Below are 23,437 nucleotides of genomic sequence, written 5' to 3'. Positions count from 1 at the left end.
AAAAGATGTTGGATAACACTGGTTGAGTGTCAGATTTTTCTTTATTCTTTTAAAAAAAACCAAGTTGGGTGACTGGCTGCACAAAACCAGTGCCAACACTCTGTCCCTTTACTTATATCTTTTTAGCATATGATAATAGTAGGCATATTCCTACTTGGCTTCATTACTTTTTAGACAACTACTTGCTTCTTTATTTTATATCTACTACTCAAGTCTACGCCAGCCTCTGTAAATACTGGTACGTGCCTGGCACATCTAGGAACAGTATTTGGCATCAAATCTATATTTGTTATATTTCTAAAGCAGTGAGCATCACATTTCTATATGAGGTTTACAAAAGGAAGAGAGAGAAAAAAACCTACACATTGAAGGCAAAGTGAAAACAACACTCCAAAATACAACACAATCCGCAAATTACGAGTGTCTAAAAATAAATTTATTTTGAAATAAACCAGCTGTCAGAAAACACAAATGGAGAGGGAAGCGCAACGTTCTATTTCGTTCAGCCGCCGCCATTTTCGTAATTTTTTTCTGCATCTTACTCTTAGGAGACCTCTCTCCTCCTACCCCCCCCCCCTTCGCCCCCGTTTCAAAACTGTTCAAACTGCCGCCCTCGGCCAGGCCGTTTTGCTCTTCCGCAGCGCGAGGGAGACCCGCGAGAAGGAGGGGGCGGTGAGAGGTGGGGGCGGCTCGCACGGGCCGAGAGAGCGGTCGCCGGGATACTCCGGTAAACAACCCCCGGCAGCATGTCCCAGATACAGTTTTTGGAGCTGCCCAAAGGAGTTTATTTGCCGGTAAGTGAGACTTTGGATGTGGCTGCCCGGACCTGCACTTCTTAGGAGGAGGCTTTGGGAGGAGAATGCCCTGGGAAAGGATTCCTTCGCCTCCCAGGACTTTTAGAAAGGAGTCTAAATTTGTTGGCGGTGGGGCCTTTTATTAAAGATAGGTATGTATGTATGTATGTATGTATGTATGTATGTATGTAGGTAGGTAGGTAGGTAGGTAGGTAGGTAGGTAGGTAGGTAGGTGTAGATCTCTCTCTCTCTCTCTCTCATAAGTCCCATTGATTGTGGAGATTCTCAGTCATCCAGGTGATAGTTATCTCAAAGGTGCTTTTCCAAAAGGCAAACAAAAACCAGTACAATTGCCTTTTGAAAAAGCACCTTTGAGAGAAGACTTATTGAAATTAAAAAGTTTTCCTTTGGACAGTCATTTTAAGATGACTTCAGGTGGTTTTTTTTTAAATAGGCAAAATATAAACCGGATTAGACCAGAGGAGCAGACTTTCCCATCACTACTGATATTAATTTTTTTTTCCTAATTCCATATAGTTTACACAGAACAGGATTTAAAAGGGACTGAAAGTCGTACCTCTTTGCTACTGTCTAAATTTCTACAGCTCAAATAAAGAACATTTGGCAGAGAAATGTATGTCCTCTGAATATCTCCCCCCCACTCCTTTGGAAGTTAAGTTAGGGGACATTCTAGTTGTGAATAAAATTTAAGAGAATGTTGTACTGCGCTATTCATGCCCTCCGGAAATGCAGACAGACTTTCCCTTCAAGGTAATTAGCACAAAGGCAGCTTGCTCCTATAAGGTTCAGCACTTCACCTGATTGCCTGAATTAACTTATAAGTAGATGTTAGGTTCCCTGAAAAGACTTGAACAGGAGGCTTGAATGACAATCGGCGTTTAATCTTTGATCAAAGTTTAAAGACATGATGTTCCATTGTTCCAAACATACCCAAGGATATGCAAGGAAGAACTACAAAAACTCCAGAGAATATGTAACCCCTTATATATTGTTTAGAAATAGTTATAAAACCATCAGTTAAACCTCCAACTCTGGCATCTTTGATTTGTGTATCTTCTGAAACAGGACAGAGCATCTTAATTAGCATCATTAGTGTTATCTCTTCCTGATCATCATCTTTGTGTTACAAGGAAGGGAATTCTCACAGATCAAAGGTTTCTCATAGATCAAAGGTGTGGGTTTTTCCAGCTCTAAATACATTCTATGCAAATTTGACATCACAGCTACTGAGTTTAACTGATTTGTAAACTATGGTCTATTTTAAATATTTTCAGTTGACCATAATTAACCCTGGCTTGTGGTACTGGAAAGAAGATACTAGAACGTTGGAATTTTCATGGTAAGGATTCAGTTGCCTCTCTGACTTTCATCTTTATTTTTCAATTTACCAAATTTTATGCTGCTTCTAATTTACAAACCATGTAGAATTGTACATCAGTGAAAATTCAAATTAACAATGAGAAATACTGAAAGTATCAATCATTAATACTTCTATAAGTTATTTTCCAGTGGCTGAAAGCAATAGAAATATTTTTAACCCAGCCCTTTCCAATTTGACAATGTGTTGAATTTATATTCTCATAAACCCTTTTATTATCTACTGAATATTCTGTATGTGCTATTTTAAGTCAAGGCTCATATTTTTTTAGTTTTGGTAGGATTATATCTTTATCCCCAGACAAGCTGGTTGGTAAGAAAATTAGTAGTAGTGGCACAGGACATTTTAAATCAGCCAAGCAATTATTCCCACAGCATCCAGTTTCACTGTCTTAGCACCCACTACTGCTCCTCTTATTCCCACCCCAATAGAGATCCCTGTGCTGACTAGGAGTTATGAGGTCTCAGTCCAATCCATCTGAGATAATAATATGCAAAACAGTCTACTAATTTCATTTTTAGTTGCATGCTTTACTCTATTCATATGAATTTTCTGTTCATAATTATTTGACTTTTTATTCTGCAGTGCCCAGCTTAAGGAAGAACCTAAGGACAGTAAGGAGAAAAATAAGAAAGGCAAGACTATCCAATTTCAGGAGCTTGGAGCAAAGCCACTAGAAAGGTGATATTGTTTCAAAAGCAACAAAAGTTTGGCTATTTAACAATGACTTGTGGGTTTGGCAGTGGATGAATCTCATTTAAGATGTGAAAGGTCCTGGGTTCAAATACTGAACAAGGACTGTCTGTTTCATATATGTAGTATGTACATGAATGTGATCCCAGTGTATACGTCTTTAGAACTTTACAGCCAGATAAATTCTGCTGAATTGAGGCACAAGGTGAACAAACCCTGATGTTGGGCTGCCATTGATCATGTGCCTTAATATATATAAAATTATTCTAGCAATTCCAATCTTTGAGTTGATTATTGATCATAGCCTCCTTAGAATGAATAGATCTGATACTTTAAACCCATGTTTTGGCCTTTGGAAAGCGTCCAAAAGTTAAAGCACCTATTTATCTCTGTCTTACATGCACGCAAAAAGAGATGCAATTTCTTCAGATTTTTTAGGGGTGGGAGTGGAAAAGAGATTAAGAGGCAAAATAGGTGGCATAAGCTTCTGTGAAGGAAAGTACAAAAACAATATGTGATTTTCTAGGTTGAAAAACATTACCCTCCACATCTGGAGTAAACTAAATCTAGAAAAAGACACTGTTGGGTAGATAAAGAAGCAGGAAAAATGTAAAATTTTTATATAATTTTTAGTGATTCAAGACATGTATCTTTTCTTTTTATGCTAATGATCAGTAACTTTGTTTTACTCCATTTTCATTGATGCAGAGAATTCTACAACTAAATAATGAGAATGAGGCCATACATTATTGCACACCAAAGGCATGTTTTGCATAAATAGAATATGAATTGAAATAGAGAAGCTAACATGGGACTTTCTTCACTTTTTGTAATCTATTCCAATACTACCTCAGTTTTTTAATGTACCTGAATTATATAGAACTGTTGTGTGTGTTTTGCCTTCAAATAGATACAACAACAAAGCATTATTCTTTTTTTTACTATAGGTCAGGTCCTAATTATTTTCGAAAACTGTTTACCTTGTCTGTTTCTTCTGGAGAAGACAAATCACCTCGGCCAAACAAGAGAGCACTGTCTGAACTCATAACTCTAGAAGATGTTAAGTGTGAGTAAGGGAAGACGCTTACATTGAATGACTGGGCTTGGAAACTGGGTCAGGCTTGGAAACAAAGCCAGGCCAAGCCAGTTTGCATTTGGATGGAAACTATTTAGAAATTCCAAGGCCACTGAACTGAACTTACAAGTTGAAAAAACATTATCTAGAAAGAGTGCAGAGAAGAGCAACAAAGATGATTAGGGGACTGGAGACTAAAACATATGAAGAACGGTTGCAGGAACTGGGTATGTCTAGTTTAATGAAAAGGACGACTAGGGGAGACATGATAGCAGTGTTCCAATATCTCAGGGGGTTGCCACAAAGAAGAGGGAGTCAAACTATTCTCCAAGGCACCAGAGGGTAGAACAAGAAGCAATGGGTGGAAACTAATCAAGGAGAGAAGCAACTTAGAACTGAGGAGAAATTTCCTAACAGTTAGAACAATTAATCAGTGGAACAGCTTGCCTCCAGAAGTTGTGAATGCCCTAACACTGCAAGTCTTTAAGAAGATGTTGGATAGCCATTTGCCTGAAACAGTATAGGGTTTCCTGCTTAGTCAGGGGGTTAGACTAGAAGACCTCCAAGATCCCTTCCAACTCTGCTATTGTATTGTATTATATTCTGAACAAAGGCAGTGACAAACCACTAGTATATAGTTCAGTTGCTAAGAAAACTCCATGGATTTTACCATGTACACCTCAGAAGTTGACCCTAAGTTGAGGACAGTTTTATTTTTTCTTCTTCTTAACACTATCCAGATTCCACTCAAATATGGATCTGAAATGGTTTGAAAGATTTCTTATTTGTTTATATTACTTCGGTAGAAATGCTGCCCTCTATCGAAAAAGATAGTTGTCCATTTCCGTGCAGTGCCAAAGGTGCAGAGAACAGGTGTTCAACTGAAAGATGCCAGCCCTGCAAATAATTATGATTAAAGAGCACAAGAGTACCAGAAGATAAAAGAAAACTACTCTGTGTTACATCCTGTTTTATCTGCCTCTTTACAGACCTCTCATTATCTTCTAAGGTCACTTGTTTTTATGATTGGGATAGAGCATATGCTTTCATAAAGCAGATTCATGGGAAGCTTAGAATTAATAAATAGAATATGGTAAAAAGAAATAGAAGCATTCCTTAATGCTTTCCTTAAATACTTTGTCACTTTTCTCCTGAGAGGAGTCAGGGTAAGATTGAATTGTTACACATATTTATCTTTCCTGATTTTTTTTAATGAAAGTTCATTTTAATTCTCAAATATCATATATGGCAGTTCTCCCAGAATTGTACATTTGAAAATGTAAGGGAAAACAGTGTGTCTTTATATTCCATATTGTTGTATTTCATTTTTTAAAAATAGACATATAGTGGTACTATTTTATTATTTGATTAGATTTTTTTTCTAAAGAAAGAATCCTACCTTTCATTATTATGTGTACCAGAAATAAGCATTTATAATAAAACTAGCTTGGTCCAAAGGATAGAAGTTCAGCCTTAAACCTAGTTCAAATTGCAATTTACTTGTAAAGGGCTGTCCACCTTGAAAAATAATTCAGAAATGCTTTGAAAATAATTCAGACAGAATATTTATTAAAGCAGGTGACTTTTCAAGCTTCCATGTGATATTGAATAAAAAAAGATGCTGCTGTTTTAATGAGCTGATTTACTGCAGTTCATGCAAATATTTGAAGGAGCTGTGAAGTGTCATAGCTATGGTTTTTCAGAGCTTAGTTTTTCAGTGTTTTGAGGAAGTAAAATAGGTAGATTGTCCTGAGTTGTTATGAAGGAAGAGTTGGATATAGTAAAAAAATTTTTTATATAAGCCAGCTTTATGTAAGATTTTAATTGCCCTAGTGGCTGGATATGATGATATGTGTAATTTGACATATCTTGAAGGAGATGAGGTTCATCCCAGGTGCAGGTTTTGAGGGAGTTTGGGCAAGATACCAATCCCTGCCCTATAGATCACAGATTGTTCTGTATTGCTCTAAGACTGTAATAAGCTGACTTTACCCTATAGATTTTAGCACCTTTGTGTATCTATCTGGGTTCTTCTATAAAGGATGCAGCTTTCCATCCCATTTAAAGTTTTTTATTGGTTTAAAGAAGGCAGGTAAACAGTGACATTGTGCAAGAAAATCAGGTCCACGATGTTCTGAGCATTAGATTGGGTTTCTTATAACATGAAAGGCCTTAATAGGTGCTACCAAATTTCTGCTTCTTGCAAAGTGGAGGGCCTTGGCGGATGCTTCCAAATTTCTGGAAAGGTTGGATTAAGCAGACTGGCTCATTATACTTTTCTTTCTTTGGGAAATTTTTCAGATGCTGCTTTATTTCTGGCACATGAAGATGATTCCATTCACATTTCTTCTTTCTCCTTAGTTATGAGGTACATATTGAGTATTTCTTTTATATGATTAGAAGCTTGTGTGTTTTCATTTAAGAGCCAAACCAGAAGCTGTAAGTTAAAGCAAATTAGTTAATTCACCAATGCTTGATCCAACCATACATTATCTCCCACAAGGCCTAGACCATTCAGAAGGCACATAGATTTAATAATCGGATAGCAATACTTATAGCATCAAAGATACTCTCAACTTTCTTAGGATCAGTAGAATTAAACATTTCCCTGATAATCTACCCAGAAACTATCTTTCAATTGTACAGACTTACATTGCCAGGGTGCATCTCAGAATGGATGTAAGCAACTTTATCCAACTGATGTCTTGAACATTGGTCACAGTGATGCTGCAGATATTTATCTGGTCTTTCTTTACCCAGGAAGAAATGGGTTATATTGAACAGGGGCACTTGCTGGCTACCTATAAGCATGATAAGAATAGCAATAGCAATAGCAGTTAGACTTATATACAGCTTCATAGGGCTTTCAGCCCTCTCTAAGCGGTTTACAGAGTCAGCATATCGCCCCCACAGTCTGGGTCCTCATTTCACCCACCTCGGAAGGATGGAAGGCTGAGTCATCCTTGAGCCGGTGAGATTTGAACCACTGAACTGCAGATAACAGCTGAAGTGGCCTGCAGTACTGCACCCTAACCACTGCGCCACCTCGGCTCTTAGACAAATAATAAGAATAGACAAATAATTGTTCTGTTTCCCTTATCTTGACAAAAAAAACCTCTCACTGATGCTTAGCAATAGCACTTAGACTTATATACTGCTTAACAGTGCTTTTACAGCCCCCTCTAAACAGTGTACAGAGTCAGCATATTGCCTCCAACAATCTGGATTCTCATTTTACTCACCTTGGAAGGATGGACGGCTGAGCCAACCTTGAGCATGGTGAAAATTCAATCTGCCAAATTGCAGGCAGCCGAAAGTCAGCAGAAGTAGCCTGCAGTACTGCATTCTAACCACTGCATCACTGAGCTCTTCCTTAGCTTTGTTCTTCGACTTTCTCCAACATCCCTCAAAATATCTTCAGGAGTTAATTTCCATTTTAATCTCCAGGTGTTACTTTGAAAACCAGGAAGCTCCTAGGATCCCAAGACAAGAAACTGCCTAGAGGTGTTGGGAATCAAGTGGCATACACATTTAACCAACAAATTAATAACACCTGAATAGGCACAACTGGATCCAAGACTAATGTTGTTTTTTATTCTGAGGTGATTAAGCTCTCATTTGAACCAAGCATCTTCTTCTACAGCTGAGTCTTTTACAGCTGTACACCATTGAACAAGTGATTCCCAACATTTTGCCACTACCCTTCCAAACTACCCGATCAGCAGCCCACTCCAGTCTTACTCCTGGCCAGATTGATAATATAGAGTATCCTGAATAGCTCAGGAGACCACTGTCAAGGCTGTGCCTGTTGCTGTCTCTTGTAGCCCTTAATCTCTGTTATAGCCATTCATATCTGACAGGGGGTCCAAAGACGCTTAAACTCTTTCTCTGTCTTTCAACTTCCACCAACTATCATTAATGTACTTCACTAATAACTCCTACAGATTGTCCTTAACATTCACCAGACCTTAATGCTATTACAAAAACAGAACCAGATCCCAAACAAACTCCCAAATTATTTCATTTCTGGACATCTTGTCTTCTATCTTTTCAGCTTCAACTGTAATAAACTACACAAGGGAAAAAATAGAAAGCCCAAGATACTGGTATAAATAAGGAATCAGTATTTTTTTTTAGAGTTTTATTAGAATTTGTAGGCCGCCCTTTTCCCTGAGGGGACTCAGGGCGGCTCACATAAAACTGGGAAGGGGGGAATACAAACATCAAGATAGTATGGTGTTACTTTATTTGTATATGCTTTGACTCTATTATAAAGGTAAACAGAATTTTTATCCTGCTAATCTGTGCTTTAAAGAGGCCAAACAAAGAAGTGGTGGAGGCAGATAAAAACAACATATAAATATAAATTGAATTAAGATGAAATTAAATAAATGTAGTTAATCTAGTTGTTTCATATTTAATAGTGTTTACTTTCTTGTTATTAAGAATTATATTAAATAAACACTACAAAGAAACCACATACCCCTCCATCTCTCGGAAAAATGGCCCTCCCCCAAAAAAGATAGTAGTAAAAATAAACTTTCCCCTTTATCATCAGCAAACATATCAATACTGAACAATTTATTGTTGTCTGTTAAATATAAACCCTCTTTAAATCCGCTCCCCTTATTGATCAACAGAGATCCAGTAAAAATCAATAAAATTGCTAGCATTCTAAATATATAAATCACCTTTCCATTTACTCCAAATCATCTTCACCCCTCTCTTAACAATTAAACATTACAAAAATAATGGAATTGAAAGCTATTAAACATTTATTGATTTATTCAATTTAAACATTACCAGAAATAATCCCTTAAATATTCAAACATTGATAGTATAAATGTTACAAATTAATCCATTACATCATTGAATATTTCTAAAAGAGAAACAATTTAATCCACATATCCATTAAACATCACGAAAGATAGCAACTCGTCATTTAATCACAATCAAATAAATGAATTTATTTGAATTTGAAGCTTTTTTCCTTTTTCCTCCCAGTCATTCTTAAGTCTATAGATACATTCTAACTTCTGTTTTTTAAAAATATTTTCTTTGGCTTTTCTCCCAAATTTCATCATATTTATCCAAATCCATTCATAATTTCTATTAAGTAATTCCAGTACGTCTCTTATATTTCAACGTAAAATGATAGTCCGTATAATTTTTAAAGTACATTATTTGTGTGTTCTTTTGGATTTTTAAGTATTCATCCATTTCCACTTGTAAATCCAGTATTTTGAGCTCTTGTAATTTTTAAGTCCATCTGAAAGACCATTTTGATTGTCTTCAAAGGGATTTGTTCATCTTCAGTAGCAATTTAAGTTCCAGGAGAGAGTTGAGAAGCTGAAGCACTTCATATCCTCACAAATCAAACATTTCCCTTTAAAGTTGCTGTCATATGCTTTAGTAATAGATCTTAAGAGTCTTGTTTGCAAAATGTAAACAAAACGTTTTCCCACAGGAGAGGATCTAATTAATTTCAAAGCCTTTCTTTAAATCAGTTTTACAAAGGCTTAGTTAGCATTTGAACTCTTTAAACTCTGAAGTACTTTGCTGTATATTGCCAGTTACAAAAAATATCTTACAAAGCAAATCTTAGTTTCCTTTCTTTTGAAACAGATTGAAGGAAAACTCACGAAGCAATTTGAGGCTTGCAATTCTGAAGGTTTATCAATCTTAAAGAAGCTGTACAAAAAATAAAGTCCAAAGTGATTTAAAAAGATGAGATTTGATGAAACCTTAAGTCCATGAAAAGCTGCATTTATAGCTCAGAGCATGATGGAACCCATGACTCTCAACTGATGGCAAACGGCTGTAGAGGCATCAATTTCTGCTGTGTGTTCACAAAATCCAGCTGTTGAGGAATGCCTATGAGCAATCTTCAGATCTCTCTTTGTTTCAGAGAGAATTCTGGCAGATTGGACTTTACATACAACTGCTTTTTGGCTGTAATGCCCCTCCAATCTGCATGGAGTGAGAAAATATGCCTTGCCTCACTAGAAACTCTCTGCAAGAGAAAGAGATCTTTAAAGGTGTTTTAAAAAGTATTTTGACTGACCAACATGTTTTGGACATGTAATAGTCCAAAACTATCCAGGGTGACCTTGGGGAAAAAAGACTCTTCTCTTATTAACATGAGTTGAAACTATGATTGGGGAGGAAACAAATTCTATTGGTGGGTTTGCTTTGGTTTGGCATCAGTATTTTGGGCACATGTATATCAGCTGGCAGTTGGGCTCCTTTTGACATAAATGTAGAGTCATTCATTCATTCATTCATTTTAGATGGCTGCCTACCTCAAATTCATTACTCCAGACAGCTAGTAGAAGTTAGAAATACAGTCAAACATAATAAAAAGAACACGTAACCAGCATAAATAACATGGATAAAAAACAAAATCGACAGCATTGTATAGCCTGTGTAATTGGCTATAACAATAACATTGCATAGCCTGTGTCCTACATCTAGATCCCAAGCTTATTGACAGTCCTTAAGGCCTTAGAAAAGGACCAGGGCAAATCTAAACATTGGCCTGTCTGGCAGGTATGGTGTGATGTAAAGGAAAGGGCTCTTCCATCTCACTTCTCTGCTTTCTCCTGGACCAATCAATACTGGCATTATTTTTAGACTAGAACCTTTAGCTCTTCTTAAAGGTAAAGGTTCCCCTCACACATAGGAGCCAAGGTGGCGCAGTGGTTAAATGCAGCACTGCATGCTACTGCTAGATCAGCAGTTCAGCGGTTCAAATCCCACCGGCTCAGGGTTGACTCAGCCTTCCATCCTTCCGAGGTGGGTAAAATGAGGACCCAGATTGTTGGGGGCAATATGCTGACTCTCTGTAAACCGCTTAGAGCGGGCTGAAAGCCCTATGAAGCGGTATATAAGTCTACTGCTATTGCTATTGCTATGTGCTAGTCATTCCCAATTCTAGGGGATAGTGGTCATCTCTGCTTCAAAGCTGAAGAGCCAATGCTGTCTGAAGACATCTCCATGGTCATGTGGTCGATATAACTAAACATCAAAGGCGCATGGAACACTGTGGCCTTCCCACCAAAGTAGTATGCTCCCCCTCCACAGCAGATGCCAGCAATCTTTAAGACTGGCCGACAGGTGCTGGCAATGGGAATCAAGTTCTACCTATAGGCACCCAATTGCACAGTTCAGTTCTACATGATTATTGACTTGATGGGGAAGTCAGCTTGTCCTTAACTGCTCTTGCCATTTCTCTGAGACCTGGCAGCCTGGGGACCTGTTGTCAGATCTGGCAGTTGTGGCAGGAGAAATATAGAGATATATTTCTTTCTTCACTAGGTAATTGATTGCATGGAGCTGCTCCATAGAACTTTGATATGGTGGGAGGGGTAAGAATGTATTTTGAAAGAATTGGCCTCTCCTATCCCTGAAAGCAGAACAACTTTGAAAGGCAGTATTCAGAGCCAGGGGAAAGGCCTTCAGAAGCTCAAAACATCCAATGGGAGCTGGATAGATCCCTGTCTCTGAATGAGGATGGTAAAAATCATTGTGCCTGAAGCAAAAATTATTTCCCAAATCCTAGTACCCAGTTTCTAGTAAAACCCTCTTTCGCAACATGTGACTTTTAAATTTGTTCTAGGTGTAAGCAGTTGGATGATTTCCTCATGGCATTGTTGTACTATATTTCTTTTTATCTGGAGAAAATAACCCTGGAGATGAAACCCAAGTCTTTTATGGGGTAAGTAACTTACTTTTATGTTTTTCTAAACAGACTCCCATAACTACAGCACATACATAATATTGTATGTGAAGTCTTGGTCCTAAGATTTAGATTTTTTTTTTTTTTAGATTTTATTAACATTTGTAGGCCGCCCTTTTCCCTGAGGGGACTCAGGGCGGCTCACATAAAATCAGGGAGGGGGAACACAAACAATGACATAGACACATATAATAAAAGTAATAAGCAACATACATTCATCATTCGGGAGGGGCGGCTATCCTTGTCCCCAGGCCTGACGGGCTAGCCAGTTCTTAAGGGCTGTGCGGAAGGCCTGGACGGTGGAGAGGGTACGAATCTCCACGGGGAGCTCGTTCCAAAGGTAAAGTGTCTTTCTTTAGACTTTGTGCACTCAGAGGATTTGTTGGTTTGACCTTTGCTAGACTGCAAAAAGCTTTCTCCATCAACAGAAGGTCTCGCATTCAGAGACCAGGTTGCTCAGAATACAATGCCCTTATCCCATTTTACAAATCTGCACACATTTTTCAGTGTCAAAAGATTCCAAATTCTGTAGCAAGAATGTAGATTTAGATTTAGCTCAAAGTGAAAATGTAATCAATTTGTAGGAGCAAGAACTTTCTAAGTGTAAATTACTTAATTCTACCCTGGGAAATGCAGCTTGAAAAACAAGTTTCTAGCCCTTTGTGAATCTGAAATACCTGCTGAAGTCAGAGAAGAGGCTAAGATAAATTTTAGTCATCAAATTGGCTCCAGTGATATTGCTTTATGACCTGGGGAAATAGCAAGTAGTGCATAGTAATGTAGGTTACAGCATATACTCTTTTAGTCCACAAAACATACTCTTGTAATTAATTTTTATTTAGCACGATGATAAAGACCTGCCTTGCTTAAGGAGGAATGGCCAGGGCTCAGTGCTTCAAAGAATACTTGATATTAAGAAGCTCTCTATTTTAATTCTCTGTAGTGCCAATATCTCATTGGGAAAGTAGTATTAATTCAAAAGAAGACAAAAGAATTAATTCCAGTAAGAGAAGACAAAAACATCAAGCTATATGGACAACAGTGCTATGCAATTGGTCACCTTATACAGTATAATAAGAGAGAATAGGTAAATTATGAAATGCTTTCAGGCTCTGTGTTCTCTTCTTGATGATCTTATGACAGGCTTGCTGGTTAAAGCCATATGTTTTGAAGTTCCACAGTGCCTCCTAGAACTCCATCCATAAAGCTTTCATCCTCCCATCCCTTTCCCATGAAGCCTCCATATTCTGTAGTTTTCATCCTCCCATCTCTTCATGACCTCATTCTTTCTTTAGTTATTTGCAGTGTCCTCTTTAAAAATATTTGATTCAACACCTCTTAATGGTCTACCTCTCTGATTCTCTATCCTTTGGTCCTTTTTAGGTTTCTTCTATCACAACTTTAAAAATTGATACGATTTACCCAATCCTGTTTTAAAAGTGGTCAAGCCAGTATCTGGATCTGAATATGTATTTCTAATGTACAAAAATGAAAGGACTACAGGTAGTCCTCGACTTATGCCCACAATTGAACCCAAAATTTATGTTTCTAAGTGAGACATTTGTTAAATGAGTTTTGCCCCATTTTGCAAGTGAATCACCATTGTTGTTAAGTTAGTTATATGATAGTTAAGTGAATCTGGCTTCCCCATTGACTTTGCTTATTAGAAGGTCACAAAAGTTGACCCTGGGACACTGCTACCATCATGCATATGAGTCAGTTGCCAAGCGTCTGAATTTCGATCACATGACCATGAGGGTGCTCCAATAATCATAAGTGTGAAAAATGGTCATAAGTCACTTTTTCAGTGCTGTTGTAACTTCAGACAGTCACTAAATGAACTGTTGTAAGTCAAATCATTTTGAAAACGTCAGCATTGTTTTCTTCCTTCTCTTGACCTATGTAGAATATTCTAGTACTATCCTTTCAGCTGCTTCTTTGAGTTGTATTCTAGTTCTATTAATGGTAATCTAGTATAAAAGAACTATTTTAATAATTAGATTCTTAATAAATTGGGTAGGTGACTTTTATGATGCGGTGTTTACAATGCTTTCTTTCATTAACTCAGAAATTCCCAGTGTTGACATAACATTTCTGATTTTCTAATTGAGATTAGAAGATTGGAAATGCACTAAAGGTGAATTGAACAGCCTAGACCACATTGACTCTATGTCTTTATTTGATTTGAAAAAGTGTCTGAAAATGATCAGTTCTGAGCAATATATCTCTTCCTCTACAGTCTGCTGCATGTGGAGGGAAAGAACAAAGTATCCAGAAGAGATGAAAAGATGTCAAAAAAGAAGAGAATGGGTAGCTCAACTCACCTTTTGCTTGTTCTGTCAGACCTATCTATCAATATACATTCAGCTTCTTATAGATACTTTCAAGAAAATGTTCCCCAGAACAGATTTAAACAATCCTTTAAACAAATTTTTAAAATCCATTATTTTTTATCTATTTTTTGTCAAACAGAAAGCCCAGCATCCTAGAAAAAAAAGAATTGAAGGAAAACCAAATGAAGCTAGCAGTGACCAAAAAGCACCTTGCTGAAATGTACTGTATCCTTATCCTTGGACTGGGAATGTCTGATCAGCATCACATGGCTTGTGGAAAGTAAGGAAATGGTTGTGCCTAGAAAATATTTACTCTGAATGATTCCAAATGGATGTTTTCTCATACTGCCCATCAGAAGACCTGCACCTATTCTGTCTTTTCTTCATGAATATTTTTGATGTGAAAAGAAACAATGAAGTGGTGAGACAATGCACAAGGGGTATAAATCTACTTCCACTACCACATTTCATAAATGTGTGCGGGTAATTGCATGCTGAACTATTTCCCTGGATATACCTCCTGAAATAATGTTCTAAATGTGATGTCATGTTATGATCTAAATGTGATGTCAAGTCCTATACACTATGTATAAATGGCTATAGGCAAGAAAGAATTGAAGGCAGATAAACTATTTTCTGAGTGGAAGTAAGGCTGGAAAAGAGACAAAATAACAGTAGGCAGTTTTGTTAACCAAAAAGTGAAGTTCCCATTTTTGGGATCCTTACTAGGAAGTATACACAGCCAACCAATGTGGGTTGTCATAAATTTAGTTTGTTTATTTATTAATACCACAGGATAGAGAAATACAAAAGAAAATATGGAAAGTGTAGGGGAGGGGAATGGGAAGGAAAAAGTGAGGGGGAAAGGTGCTATCCCACTTACTGGGATTGTGCATATTGCAGTTCTATTAAAGGTAGTCCTTGACTTACAACAGTTCACTTACTGGCCATTTGAAGTCATCATGGCACTGCAAAAAGATACATGCCCATTTTTCACTCTTATGACCACTGCAGCATCTCCATGGTCATGTGATTTTCATTCGGATGCTTGACAACTGACTCCCATTTACAGCAGTTGCAGTATCCCAGGGTCACATGGTCACCTTTTGCAACCTTCTGATAAGCAAAGTCAATGGGGAAGCCAGATTCACTGTGTAACTAACTTAACAACTTCAGTGATTATCTTAATTGTGGCAAGAAAAGTTGTAAAATGGGGCAAAACTCAGGTAACAAATTTCTCATTTAGCAATGTAAATTTCAGGGTCAATTATGGTTATAAATTGAGAACTACCTATGTCTGCTTTAGCAAAAAAAAAAAAAAAAAACCCAACCCAAAAACCTGCTTAGCAAATTGACATCTCACTGAATCTGACTCTGGACATCATACCACCAGCAACAATATGTTTACAGCTATGTCCTCATTTGTACTTAATTACAGCATAAATGTGGGTTTATCCCCTTAACACTGCATTCACCTGGTCCCAATCCACGAATGAAACATAGTTTAGACTTCCTTAAATGACCTCCTCCTTTTTCTTCATATCATTCAAAAGCTGTTTCAGCATTTGTGAAATCATTACCTTGGAGGAAAGACAGATGAGATATTGCAAATAGCAACTCAAGTTAGGACAATTTTCCACCTGCTCAAGGGTGTGGACTAGCACTGGGGCTTGGTACTGGGGAAAGGCCCTTTCATTAGGTTCCTTAACTTTTTATGAATGTCTGAGAAATACTTATTACCTGAATGTAATTATTCAAGCCATGATGTACTATTTTAAATAATGTACCTCTGAAAGAACATCTGTGTTTTCTCTCAGCAACTATTTAGTGAAAGGTCACAATTAATGAGAAAATTATCATTGCCTATATATTCTACATGTTATTTTTCATAAAACTCACCATTTTATAGTTTAGTCTCCTTCCTTCCCCCTAGATTGGTTCATGTATATATAAAACACATAACTCAGGATAATCCTTTGTGACTACCTAAAAGTGGATTCCTGCCCATGAATACTTATAGATTGGTTAATCTGTAAAGTACTAATAGTTGCTTCATTTTTAATAAAGGAAGATACCCCGAACTAAGCTCCTTTCTAATGCATTCACGTGCATTTCCCCTACTCTTATGAAGATTAGTCTGGCAGAAAAGATACCCTCTGAGCCAGTGTAAGCCTGGGGCACAAATCAAATTGTAAGCAAGGCCAATGATTATCAGAAAGACCAAAGAGAGCAGTAGAGGGAAAGCAGCAGAAAACAAAACCAAACAAAACATACCGTCCAAGACAAAATGATAAGAGAGGAAGATCCAAGGGCATACTATAGAGATAGTTGAGAAAATTAAATATTATGCAGGTGTCCTGAGCAGTATTTTTCCTGCAAGTTTGAATTTGGGTTGGTCACCAGGACCAGAGATTTACTCTTCTGGGCTTTTTAACTCACGCTGGAGCCCAGCATGAGTCGGAAAGCTTAGAAAAGTAAATTTCTGGTCCCAGTGATCGATTCAAATTCGATCTCGCATCATTATCCTAGGACACGAAAAATTGGCATTCATTTGTGAGCATTTTTACTTTATGTAAAAATTCAACCCATTTCCATACCTGGACATTCTATCATTTATTCATAAAGACTAGAATGGCAACCTTACTATTTTTTACATAATGAGGACTACCTATTGAGTGAAATCACATTATGCATATGGGTATGGCTAGATTAGGGGAATTTGGGGGATTTTCTTTGTTGCTTTACCCATGATTTGCTATTTTAGATTTTAAAATTGCAGTATTCATGTTTCCCACATGAAGTGGTATAAATTCTGTGTTGTTAGTTTTCAGTAATCATGGTTAAAGAGGCCTCTTTGATCTGCAAACTCTGACTTTTAGAATTGCATATAACCCAGATCCTGGATGCTTATTTCTCATCTATACATCTACTAAATATGCACAGATCTTTTATCCTTTTGTCTAGGCTGCTATAAGAAATTTATGGCCAACAGATTTGCTGATCCTGGCCTGTTGAATTGCCAAGGGACAGAGTAAAGGTTAGAAGATCTATTTTAAGTGTCCAAGTTGCTTGTTGCACACAAACTACAAGATGAGATGGCAGAATGAACAGTTCCATTTCAGATTTTAAACAGGTGGTAGTGATGAGAAGAATAGACTTAGAAAGAGAAATAAACAAGTACTAAACACCTCTTAATATAATACAATAAAATCATATCACAACAGTAAGGAATATTTTAACCCGGCTTGTCCCTAGTATTTTAGGATCCCCATTCGGTTCTCCCAAATATGTGGAGTTTAATTCTTAGAATTCTTAACAATAGCAATGCCATCTGGGGAATACCGAAAGTTGAAGTTCATATATCTAAGGGACCCTGGGGAAGCCGTGCTAGGATTTTTCAGTGGTGTTTTTATCTTCAGGGAGGAAATGTGTATTTAGCATAAGAGACTGCAGCAGTACTATTTAGTTTTGTCACCTTAAGTGTTCATGATCTCACTGCACTATGGTTTGTGCTACATGTGTGAACTGGCCCAGAATGAGAAATCTGCTTGATTATTTGTGGGAGGCACCACAGCAGATTTGCAAAGCAAACTAGGTGTGGTGTTGAAAGCTTCATAGAGAATAATTTCAGCTGTCAGAAACAATGAAGGAGTTGGATTTTAAGCAACAATATTAATACATTTTCCACATCAAAATGTGGGAAACTCAGCACTGGTTAGTGGTTATAATGAAGGTAACTGAATGGAAAATAGTGTTGGGAGTTCTCAGCAAGTGAAAGGAACTTAACCTGTTCCTTTCAGCAACCTCTCTTCCCAATAATTTTATTCTAATCAGAGTCATCCAATCAGGGTCTCATCTTGACAGAGCATTCAGTACAACTTTCCATGTATTGATTTTATTTTTAAAACCAGAACCCATTCTATACCCTCCGTACATTGTATAGCTAGTTATTTGTAAGTATATAAAATGAATGCCACACCTTTTACCTGAAAGTATTGCCCAGGTGCACATTCAGCAACATTGGATTAAGCCGTCCTCATTGCTTGCAGCTGGGGAGTGTTCTTCCTTTTCTTGATTAGGCTGAAAGAACCATGCTGACTCTGTTGTTAATTTTAGGTGGAAACCTATCCCACTGCTATCCATGCAAAAAGCTACATGAGTAAGGTTGTTTAGTGACCCAGCTGGAAAGTCTAGCTTTGAAGAGTGCATTTCAGGGATTTAATTATTTCCCCACCCCAATCCACTTCCACCACATAGTTACAGAAAGGGGAAAATAATAAGTGAAATAAATCACCCGAGGACATAAGGGAACTTTGTAGTGGTCTGATGGGTAACACAAAGATGCTGTTCAAAAGTCAATTGGACTTTCTTGGTTTTTTTCCCCTTGAAAACATTTAACTTCTCATCCAAGAACCTTCTTCAGTTCTCTTGGATGAGAAGCGAAACGTTATTATGGAAAAAAACCAAGAAAGTCCAGTTGCCTTTTAGTCAGCACCTTTTGGACAACCTGTCAGGGTTCCAAGTAACATCCCCAACGAAAGAAGACTTCGAGGCTGGCAATTCCTCAAAGTTCCATTTTATTAGAGATGTCATATTGGCACACCTGGGAAAACATGAATCTGAAAGTTTCCAGGTTTTCTCCACCCAAAAGAAAGTCAAAGACCCATCCCCTGCACCTACATGTCCATTATATGTTCCAATCAATTCACCATCCCAATTGGAGACAGCCCCCAGTCACTCCTATCCAGGTGCAGGCTGAACATCTGTGACTCCCAAAGAAAAGAACATTATGGCTGTACAGTATATCTCCACCAACTCCTTGCAAATCCCCCTACCGATTTCCCAGGGCACAAAATGTGGCAGCCCTGAAGCTCCAAATAAAAAGAGGGGTTCCAGGGCTGACACAACCATGACCTGGATGATTGAGAACCTCCATATATGTCTGATGGGTAAGGAAAAGGTACAGTATGTGAAGCCTAAAAACAATTTTAAAAAATATTAAGAAACAATATTTTAGAATAATTTCTCTCCTCTCCCGAAGGAAAATCTTTGTTTCAGTGTACTATGAACTATGAAACAGTGTACTGTGAACACAGTGTACTGTGAACTATGAAACAGGAAACAAGGGCCTGTTTATATTTGCATATGACTATCAAAACTTTATCTTGCTTTCAGATATAACAATGCAGTATGGTAGATACCATATTACAGGTGGTCCTTTTGTTGAATGACCGAACTTATGATGGTGCTGAATGAGTGGTAGTAATGACTGGCCATCATACTTATGGCCACTGTAGCATCCTGTGGCCATTTTCAACCTTAGCCAGCTTCCTTCAAGCAAAATCAATGGGGAAGCTGGCAGAAGGTCACAAATGGTGGGAAGATGTCCTCACTTAGTAACTCACAATGATTTACTTTATGATGGCAACTGGGAGTGCCAGAATTTCCATTGTTAAGTAGTGTAGTCGTGTGACATCATGCTTTACAACTGTGTTGCTTAATAATGAAAATTCTGGGTCCAATTGCTGTCACTGATGATTTGTAAAAGAAGTACTTCTGTAATATACTCTTGTACAAGACAATTGCAGAATATAGAGAGTTTTATGCTTAAGACTTTGCTACTTCTTTTCCTTGTTTTAGAAAGAAAATATCATCATCTCGAAAAGACAGGGAATTCTTCGAGGTAAGTAGTGGCTAACATTTACCCTAAGATAAAATTAATTGTATCTAAATTTTGTGTGATTATGAAGGAAAAAAATTCAGATGGACCAGGTTTTGAGCTGTAATGTATCACATACAGTATGTCACCAGAAAGTCAATAAAAAATAAAAGCCGTTCATGACCAACATGTCCTAAACTGAAAAGACATTTTTATTAGTTTCTATATGCTGAAAAGACTAAAAATGCAATCTTCCCTTTGTTCATTCAGTATAATTGTAATTTTTATTTTTCAATGTACTTTAAGTAGAAAAAGTTATATTCCTGTTTGCTTTTAGTGCTTGTACAACTTTGCATCCTACGTAGCTTTTGTGACATTCAGACAGAAAAATTTCAAGGAAATCCAGCAAGAAGTTGGTAGATTGCTCCGGTCAAATATATTCAATTCTGCTTTAAGAGAGAGAACCAAATATAGCAGGGAAATGAAAACAGATATTACCAAACAATTGTTGAAAGCCACATTTGCCTTTCGCAAGTAAGTCTTAAATTCTCTCTCTGACCCAACCTACCATTTTGTCAATTTTAATAGGGAAATCTTATAATAGAAATTAAAGATGTTATAGGTAGAGTTTCATACATGCGTACTTGCTCTCACAAGCATAACATTTCAAAATGCTAGGCTGCAGATTGCCTCTCTCTTCATATTTTAGATTGTTTTTTTTTTAATTTAGGCATGTTTGCTTAAATATCATTTCTTTAACTTACACTTTCTTCAAAGTTGTAAAACTGCATCAGGGATTGGAGGGAGATATCATGTTTGCTAATCCCTATATGCTTGCCACACCCAGTTTTTCCAAATTCATATTGAACTATGTTGAAATATATATGACAATTTGTTCCGGGATAGAAAAAGTATGCTTTGCTCTTGTTGGTTGAATGTGACAATGTTACCATGTCTGGCTCCATGGATCTTATACAAAAAATTTTTTTGCTTTCTGACAACTCCCATTATTACTTTTTTCTGACGTTGTTTATTTTTTGTTCTTAAAGGAGAACAGATGTTAAGCAGCCAGCCATAAGAAGCGTCATGGATCAACGATCACCAGTGCTTAGTACTTTGCTGCCTCTGGCTAAAGATAGTGCTCAATATCTGTTTCAGGACCATTATCTTCGTCCCAGCAAAACTGCCCCACGTTATATTCCAGAAGAATTACCAGAGTTGTTTTCTATTGTGTCACCCACCAAGTAAGAAATAACTTCAGTTTCACACATTATGCAGTGTCATGCAGTGTTTATTTAATTTTAGTTAGCATATTTATATAGCTACCTATGTCATATGTTTCCATGCAACATACAACACAACAAAACTCCATACCATAACAGTCTAAAAATAATCAAAACTAAATAAAATAAACATATAAAATAAATATGTAAAATAAACAAATAAAACAAAAGAAAACGGGAAAAGAAACATAAGTTAATCTCGTATCATGCAAGCTCTCTTGGGATTTCCAAGGTGGGTGAAAAAAGCACGTTTAAATGGCTTTCCAGAGGGATAACACTCCAAAAGGGGAAATCTAAGAGTAATTCAAATTCCAGGTTGCATTCAAAATTGCAGACCACACACCACACTGTCCATCTCTGGTATAAGCCACATTGGCATCAAGTCACTGATGTTTCATAATGCTGTTGCCACTGCAGTCTAGACATCTCAACAGAATGTATACTGGCCAAACAATCCCAACAGGCAAAAAGGTCCTCTCACCAGCACCACCAGCCAGCCAGACTCCTGCAATGGCCAATCCATGTGCTGCTGCCAGCTCTATATCCAAATGGAACAACTCCAAATAGGTTTATTTTCAATAAATAGATCTGCATGATTCATATTTTCAAACTCATTCATTTCATACATTACATTTGGAGGCTTATGCTTAAAACATGGTAGGCAAATAAGATCTTGGTTGCTAAAAAAAAATGGCTCATGGAACACCTTTTTCCTATTTATCTGGAATTCCCAGAATCTTTTCCCATTTTAAGTTCATCTTGAACAGATGGTAGAGTTAGGAAAAGCAAGAAAAAAGTAGCACACTTCATGCTGAAAAAGTAACATACTTCATGTTTGGGAGAAATGCTAACAAGGTAAATATATTCAATATCAAATATATTTTGACTAGAAATATTCAGTCAACTGAACAGCTTTTGTGACGTATCTCTCATTTTGATGAGTTTTACTAAAAACATGCGGAAAGAGCCAGAAACTCAACCACGTCTCATGTATCACTATTTTTATGCCAGCCTTTGTTTAAGAAGCTCAGGACAATTTACTGTGTGTGCTTTCTCCCTTCCCCTTTCTCATTTGATCTTCATAGCACTTTGTGTGCGATATTCCAAAAGATGTTGATTGATGTAAGTCTCTGAATTTGTGCTAAGCACAAATTTAAACTTGTATCTCCTTTGCTGTATTCTTATGTTCTTATCAACTACACCATTGTTTGTAGCCTTGCTTAGATCTCTTGGGTGGCTATATTTTTATTTATTCAATCCAGTTTTCAGTTGTGATGAAACAGATCTTACAAAGTTTTGCCAATCCTATTTGAGTGACGAGAAGATTATTGCCTCTTTACTACTGAATTAACTTGCTTTATTTTCATATACTTCACTACATTTACAGTTGCTTTCCTCCAATGAGTTGAAGATTGCATATTGAACTCTTGAGTGTATTTAACATCCGTTTTTTCTCCTGCAACAGGATTGGCATTATTGGGTCTAACCGTAACAAGTTTGTCCCTCATACACTTTTACCAATTGGAAGCACGGAGGATGAGAAGGAAAATGGGGAGAATCTCGAAGAAAGTGTCTCTACAGTAATGTCACAAGAAATAACCTCAGCCACTAGCAGGGGTATTCAAAGCGGTATGAGTCACCAATCTCTGGCAGTTTCACGGGCTACGACTGAAGGAGACTACATTGAAAATCCCCAGTAATATATGCTTGTATGAGGGATAGAATGTCCATGTATTAAATCTCTTGGCAGCTTTCTAATTAACTTTTGATTCTATCCATTACTTATGCCTGAGAAAATATGGCCAGTTTAATACTATTAAATGTCACAATGCTGCCCAAAATAATAAATGAAAAATCCTCATGATGATGACAAATACTATAAACACTTGTTTGATTTGTACCAGTTTAACTGCTTTACGTATTCAGCCAAAAAATGCTGGGAATGTAAACTAACTTTAAATATTTGTAATTTGAATATCTGAAGGCATTTCTACTCATACATGAATTATTTATGACTAATAAAGCAGTTTAAACTGGAACTTTGAATACCCAGTATATACTAAGTTTGTAAATTATGTCTGTTAAACCATGGTTTGCTTTAGTCCAACTGACTCAGTTGCTTGAGTTCAACATAACACAATCAGACACATTTAAAGTTTCTGTTGACATACTGGTTTTGCAAATATTTTAGATCTTTCAAAGGAATGTATTATATAATTAATCAAATGGTATGGTTTTCAAACAGGTAAAAGTATATTAAAATCATAAGAGACATAGGCAAGAGTATATTTACTTTAGACAGAAGTGGTACTTAATGTGGAAGACAATGTGTAATTAATTAATGTGTAAGAAGAGGCTGGACAACCACTTGTCTGGAATAGTATAGTAGAATAGAATGCTTGAGCAGGGGGTTGAACTAGAAGACCCCCAACATCCCTTCTAACTCTTATTCTGTTCTCGTAT

At 37.1% G+C, this 23,437-nt stretch overlaps 1 protein-coding gene across 1 annotated transcript; it reads left to right on the top strand.

The window, feature by feature from the left end:
* Positions 1 to 497: 497 nt before the first annotated feature.
* Positions 498 to 23,013, top strand: PPP1R36 (protein phosphatase 1 regulatory subunit 36). Its single transcript, XM_087727299.1, has 11 exons — positions 498 to 794; positions 2,090 to 2,154; positions 2,779 to 2,874; positions 3,834 to 3,952; positions 6,263 to 6,329; positions 11,580 to 11,678; positions 14,172 to 14,312; positions 19,673 to 19,715; positions 20,029 to 20,225; positions 20,741 to 20,935; positions 22,440 to 23,013. Exons 1-11 carry the CDS (start codon positions 747 to 749, stop codon positions 22,672 to 22,674), a joined length of 1,305 nt encoding a protein of 434 aa, XP_087583425.1. The 5' UTR covers positions 498 to 746; the 3' UTR covers positions 22,675 to 23,013.
* Positions 23,014 to 23,437: the final 424 nt, after the last annotated feature.

This window comes from Thamnophis sirtalis, unplaced genomic scaffold, assembly GCF_051295495.1.
Source record: "Thamnophis sirtalis isolate CommonGarterSnake01/CBP01778 unplaced genomic scaffold, rThaSir2_p1.2 scaffold_1, whole genome shotgun sequence".
Taxonomy (NCBI): Eukaryota; Metazoa; Chordata; class Lepidosauria; order Squamata; family Natricidae; genus Thamnophis; species Thamnophis sirtalis.
The sequence above is the reverse complement of the archived record's forward strand: the minus strand, read 5'-3'. Positions and strand labels throughout refer to the sequence as shown.

What these genes read in the sequence shown, in the direction of transcription:
- PPP1R36 (XM_087727299.1), top strand. Translation starts at nt 747, where the DNA reads ATGTCCCAGATACAGTTTTTGGAGCTGCCCAAAGGAGTTTATTTGCCG. An exon ending in GGAGCAAAGCCACTAGAAAG is followed by an intron (nt 2,875 to 3,833) that starts GTGATATTGTTT and finishes TTTTTACTATAG; the next exon opens with GTCAGGTCCTAATTATTTTC. An exon ending in CATCACATGGCTTGTGGAAA is followed by an intron (nt 14,313 to 19,672) that starts GTAAGGAAATGG and finishes TCCTTGTTTTAG; the next exon opens with AAAGAAAATATCATCATCTC.